This window comes from Sinocyclocheilus rhinocerous, unplaced genomic scaffold (genome assembly GCF_001515625.1).
Source record: "Sinocyclocheilus rhinocerous isolate Xijiao unplaced genomic scaffold, SAMN03320098_v1.1 scaffold4841, whole genome shotgun sequence".
Classification (NCBI taxonomy): Eukaryota; Metazoa; Chordata; class Actinopteri; order Cypriniformes; family Cyprinidae; genus Sinocyclocheilus; species Sinocyclocheilus rhinocerous.
In genome coordinates this window covers 147999-154680 of record NW_015625569.1, presented here as the reverse complement: position 1 = coordinate 154680, position 6682 = coordinate 147999, and the positions used below count along the sequence as shown (strand labels likewise).

Genomic DNA, 6682 nt, shown 5'->3' with positions numbered 1-6682 from the left:
CCGTGCCGAGCCGAGTCGTACCACGCAGTGGAAAAGCGCCATATGGGACTGATACGCTTTTGGAGCCAGCCTCTAGCGGTCAGTCGATGAATTGCAGTTTTAGTCACTTCCGTGTTGATTTCACGAGAGAGACCGGAAGGTTGCCGCTTGGTTGCGACCTATCAGCGGAGAACCATTGCTTTAGAAATCCAGAAGGCATTTTCTTTATAGTCATTTTTGGTAAATTTGAAGAAATTATGTGTGCAAATGATAATGTTTTGACTCCAGCTTCTGTTATATGATGGATGGTAAGAACGCTTTCACCACTGTGTTTCTGGGTATATTAAATACAGATTCCATATCTGGAATTATACATGTATCCACATTTTCAAGCCTTCCATATGTATCAAAGACGTTACCTTGTGTATCATGCCATACTCGAACATTCTAAATCAATATTCTCCATCTTAACCTTTTGCAAATTCTATAAATCATGTCAAGGTGTCGCTGCGTTTGCTCTATGTAGAACAATTGATTGTAGCATACTGTCCAACGCCAATATACCGTACTAATGACCTCATAAGTTATTTTAAGATGTCGATTAGTAACCGCATGAGTGTATCTCAGGAGAAACGGTTGGCGTACAGTGTATCTTCTCCATCTGGAGCTCTGCTTACGCAGGCGCCTAAAGTCAATATAAACATTTCCAGTTGGAAGATATTGAGGTTCAAAGCTCTGAGGTCACAGCTATGCTTTTCAGTTCTCCAGAAGTCATATGTCACAAATTATAGTTCAGACTTGACGTGACCTCACAGTTTAAATCATAAATACACAAATCAAAACCCATCTGTCAGTGATTCTGAGACTGATACTGTAAAGCCTTGTAAATTATTCTACAAATGTGATCTGTATGTAATTGCTTTTCTCAAATAGTCAAGAAAACCAGACTATAATAAATGTTTATTCACTGTGGGTGCGAAGAAAAATGTGAGAAAAAAAAAAACGTTGACTTGATTTGAAAATTATAGGTTAGCATTTGAACATGGTATGGTATTGCATATTGTGGAAGGAACATGCTGGAAACTTCCATCCTTTAATCTATGATGACATGAAGTAATTGTTATGTGTGACCATTGATACTATTATTATTAATACAGCAGCACATGTTGTATCACTGCTGTCAGAAACAGCTCCTTTCATAACAAACTTTTGACACTTTTGACATGTTGAAACATGGATGAATCGGATATCTTATCTTCGTATTGCTTTCTTGATGCTTTTATGCATTTCACATATTGCTGAATAGAGTAATTTGTTTCATAACTGTGTTGCTAAAAATCCTAATAATACAATGTTTAACAGCAGGTTCAATTGTGACAACTTAACCCATGTATTGTGACAAATAACTGTATGTTACAAGTGGAAATGTTATTTTATTTTATTTTTTTATTATTATTTTATAGCTAAGTAGGGTATATGTGCCAATACAAAATTTATTTAACACATACCTTAGGTAAACTATTTTGTGCCTCAAAACCACTCATTTCCCGGTTGGTTTAAAAACATAAATAAATAAATGGTCAAAGGTCAAACTAATTTGCAACAGCTAAATGTAACATTTTTTGACAGGCCAGATTATTTATTTAAGCAAAATACGAAACAAAATAAACTTTATTCTGTAAAAAAAAGTATAAAGAACTATGCAAAAAGCATTTCAGACATCTCCAGCACGTTTTATAATATACCCAAAAATAAAACAGTTCACCCCTCAGATAGATAGATAGATAGATAGATAGATAGATCTATCTTTTCAAAATCCTAAAACTTTATTTCCATTTAAATTAGAAACAAACCTCATTTTCAATGAACTCACACAGTGAAATATCTAATTCACCAGATCCCTGATCATATTATCTCAATATTCAACAAACTGCATCACTTCTGTGGCTCATGCTTGCACAACACAAGATAGTTATTCACAATCAGAAGCCGTGACTCACCTCTCTGGAGCCCTTCACTCAGGCTGAAATACGCCAGAAGAACTATCAGTGGAATGTTTTTGAGGACCTTCATGTTCACCTTAGAACGTCCTGCTTCGAATCAGCTTTAAAATCCATTGGTCAGCCTCATATCGAAGCTGTGAGAAGCAGTGGCAGCAGACAGTAGAGTGTGTGTGTGCTGCAGACAGGCCCTGCGATCTGTGCGCTCGGCTCGAGACAGACAGGGCCAGCTGCTGGATACTCTTACACTGAGATGAGGGGGACGAGATGCAGAAAGTGTCGAGAAAATACCAACAACTCCATTTTTATAGAAGGGAACATGTCGTACGCATTTACAGGGTGCTGTTTAGTATCAAAAGTTTGTATATTTCCAGTACTGCCAAAACTCAGAGCTCATGATTTTTCATGAAAAGGATGGTTTACAGCATGAAGGGAATTGTACACTGTGATAGAATAAATAAATAAAGTAAATAAAAAAAAATAAAGTAGATTTTAAAAGAAAAGTTTTTATTATTTTTTTTTTTTAACAAGAAAGTTTTTTTGTTTCAAACTTTCATGTTTAATTCAATGCATTTGTAATTGTGAAAATTTACTCAATTTACAATTTAAAAAATGTTTCTACACATATTTTTTTTATTTTTTTCAGTGTAAGCAATGAACGACTGTCACAGTCTTTGTTAATATCACTAGCAGCAGTCAATGCAGAACCTATAAAAATAATATTCCATACCGGTCTGTCGTTTGTCGGAGATAGTGGAATGCCGGTTTGAAACGCAGTGGAATTTCCCAATTAAATATGGAAATAAAATATTGCTGCATTCTCCAAAATGCAAAACAAACAGACATAAAATTAAGAAAGAATATTTAGATTCTGCACTATTTCTAAGACACTAATCAAATGTAAGCAAAATTGTGATGCATGCGTGATAATGAAAGTCTCTTGTATGCTCATCAAGGCTAAATTGTGGAATATTATTACTATTAGGGCTGGGTATCGTTCAAAAATGTTCGATATCGATACCGATACCTTGACTTCGATACCGGTTCCTGAACGATACTTTTTTCGATACCAATTTTATTAAATCAATTTTAACAAGATTACATTATCTAAAAAAAAAACTTTGATTCACCTCTAGTCGAACACACCGGGCTAGTGCTGCAGGCTTATTGGCTCACTGACGCTGATGAGATTAACCCCTTAGGTTTTGAAATTTGGTACCGAACGACGAGACGTTTTTCGATACTCAATGGTATCGAAGCATTTCGGTCGGTGCCTAAAAAGTATCAAACTCGATACCCAGCCCTAATTACTATTTAATTTAACTGTTTTCTATTTTAAAATATTTTAGAATTTAATTAATTCCTGTGAAGCAAAGCTGCATTTTCAGCCTCATTACTCCAGTCTTCAGAGTCACATGATCCTTCAGAAATCATTCTAATATGCTGATTTACTGCTCAAGAAACACTTCTGAGTATTATCGATATTGAAAACGGTTGTGCTGCTGAATATTTTTTTTAGGAAACTTGATGCATTTTTTCTCCAGATTTATCTGATTGATCGAAAGTTCAAAAGAACAGCATTTACTTGAAAAATAACTCTTTTGTGACAATTAAATTAAATGTATTCTTTGATGAAAAAGATTTTTCATTGGTTATATGCATCATTGCTTAATATTATTATATAATTGTGTGCTTTCGTTCTTTCTTTCAAAGAAAGAAAGAAAAAAAGCCTCACTGACCCCAAACGTTTGAATAGCGCTGTACTGTTGAGGTTCTTGAAATGAAGTTTATTGTAAGGGCAAAGTTAGGGAGGCTGAAGACAGCTGAGATTCCTCAGATGGTCTGTTTGTAACCCTAACAGTGTCACCCAGAGTTTTTGGCAGACATTGAGATATTACAGCCAGTGATCGGCCACTAAGCATTCTGCAATACAACATGAGTGAAGCATTCAGTGTTGCAGTACTACATCAGCATCTGACTGCAAGCATACCGATCAGAAATCCAAATCTATAAAGGCCTGTCCATCTCTCTATCAGGATGTAAGTCACTGAATAAATGAAACACAAACACTCCAACTCAGTGTCTTCATTTTCATGGGTCTTTCTGAAACTTAAGTTATACTGCCATCTGTTGTACAGTTAGAGAAGAGCCTCAACACCATGAGGCAGGCATTTCAGTAATGGCACGTTCCTGTTTAGCAAGCCCCGAGATTTCAAAAGGCAGCGTGGACTAACCTGAACCCACTCTGGGTTGCACAACTGATTTGAGTTTGTACATTTCAGCAGCTGCATGTGTGTGAAGCAAATGTAGATTCGATGTAGTGTAATGCAGCAACTTTCTAATTCATTTACATGCATTCCTTAAGCAAAAACCTGGTGGGTATGTGAAAAATGAGAGATTTCAAAACGTGTGTTGCAAACCTCTGTGCAATATGTTGAAATAGTACAGAGCCGTGGCTGGGTCTTTAACAGGCTGGACAAAGGTTAAGGGTCAAAGTGCACTTGTGTTTTGTCATTCTTTCTGAATATTGCAGCTTTTGGGAGAGTTCCTTTGTATTATATATGATTTAACACAATTTAGCTGCAAACACACACACACACACTTGTGGTTACACTGCAGGTTTTACAAATGGACAAATTACAATTTAAGGTCAAGATTTCATATAAAATCTAAAGAAAACTTGTATGGAAGTTAGTCTGAAATGCAAGACGTCATTGGGTTGTTTTATGCAAGATAAGTAAAAAAAAAAAACAAAGCACATATGTAATACACCTATGGCCATATTTAAGTAGTTTTATTTTACATTTAAATACTTATTTAATACTCTCTGCATACCTGCATTTCTTTTTTTTATTATTTTATTTTATTTTATTTTATTTTAACAGTTTTACATCACAGGAATAAATGACTTTTTAATATATATTAAAATAGAAAAAAATATTTATAATTGTAATTAAATGTTATAATATTACTGTTTTTACTGTATGTTTTTATCAAATAAATGTAGCTGTGGGGAGCATAAGAGACTTCTTTCAAAAATATAAAAAAATAAAAATCTTACCAACCCCAAAACTTTTGATCGGTGGTGTAGTAAATTATAAATATTCTAAATTTCACTTGCATTATTATTGACTGCAGACATTTTTGTTAGGCTATGAGCAATTCTGAAAGACTTGTCAAATGAATCAGTGTGCAAAAGACTTCCAGATGAAGAATAGTAAAAACAGTCAAATAAATCATAACTCAAAACATTGTTATCAAGATACTGCGTCACTCCTAATGCAAAACGTCCTTCCTGCTCCGCCGACACATTCAAACTGAGCGATTCATACCTATGGGTGTGTTCATACACTCACTGCATTGCTAGGCATTCCCACAATGCACTTTGAAGAGGTGAGTGGATCGAGTTACAGCACAACATTGCCATAATCACCAGAAAAAACACCTGACAAGCACTCGAGCTCCTCATTCGGTCCCGGGCTCCTCTTATCTGACCCCACACTGCTGTAGCCGTGGCTCGGGAACAGATATGTGACCCCTTCCTGGTAAAGTCCACTGACACTGGATCTAAGCAGACAGCAGGTGAGTGAACTGTGCTGTGAGAGAGAGAGAGAGTTTATGTGCTGCTACAGTATTATGTTCAAAGGGTTTGTTGATGTAAGTATGCTTACATATGCATGCTTCTATCGGCTTCCCCCATGCAAAAGTGACTTATGTGTACTATGTGAGTTTTGAAATTGCCAGGTGCATGTATAATGAAATTACTAGTAACTAAGGAAGTAAGACATTAAAATATCAACTTGTTATGAATATATAAGCAACAGACTTCAAATCTTAATCTAAAATAAGTTCTGGGCTTCACTGAACTGAATTGTTTTAAATTTCATCGTGATTTGATTCGAGAGTTGTTTGTTTGACTGCATTAGCCCATTAACCCAGCATAGCTCTGGCTTATTTACATGCAGATGCACATCTTTTGTGAGTCAAAATCCTTTCAAAGCTGTGTTTGCCGCAGAGCAGGATTTGTTTCTGTGGTTTTTAGAGAGCGTGCTCTGACTTGAATAACCACCACTCCCTCTAATGAACAAATTCACTGAATGTTTCAGGTCTGAGTGAGGGAGTAAAGAGAAAGTACAACTCAAACAAACCTAAACACACAAGACCGGCAGGCTTTTTTTGTTTTTTGTTTTTTCAGTGGCCCCAGGCTTTAGTGTTTAAAGGGAAAAGCACAGCATTTTGCAAGGGTCTGTTTGCTAATAACACATTAGCGTGGACCATTTCATCTGCCTTCACTCAAATACCAGAGACTATTAATGCAGACAAAACGTGTTTGTACACTGTTGGAACTCATCTGAATAAATATCCAGAGAGATACAGCAGTCTTGACTTGGACGTCTTCGTGGTTTTTGAAGTTGGTGCATTAAAAATAGGTTTTCTTTGTAGATTGGGTTGGTTTGTTGAAATGAATGCTGGCCAGACAACTTCTGTTGTTCAAATTGGTGCTGGAAAATCTTGCTCCAGGTCAGTATTAATATATATTTTAATGTGTTATATTTATATATAATTAATTAAATTATTACAAATGATATGTCTTGCAGTCAAAGGAACATATGTGATATATCACGTGGCAGACTATTATAAATACTACGTAAAGTATGAAAAAAAAAAAGAAATCTGAGATTCAAAATCAATTTTAAACCTGG

General features: G+C 35.6%; 1 protein-coding gene across 2 annotated transcripts in view; it reads left to right on the top strand.

Moving 5' to 3' along the window:
• The first annotated feature begins 5289 nt into the window (after window positions 1-5289).
• The window catches only part of LOC107750196 (ras association domain-containing protein 6-like), a 12734-nt gene continuing 11341 nt past the window's right edge, over window positions 5290-6682 (top strand). For both annotated transcript variants that reach the window (XM_016565486.1, XM_016565481.1), the window contains exons 1-2: window positions 5290-5561; window positions 6423-6500. In XM_016565486.1, the coding sequence (XP_016420972.1) occupies window positions 6442-6500 (59 nt within the window). In that variant the 5' untranslated portion in view covers window positions 5290-5561; window positions 6423-6441. The remainder of the gene's footprint in view (window positions 5562-6422; window positions 6501-6682) is intronic.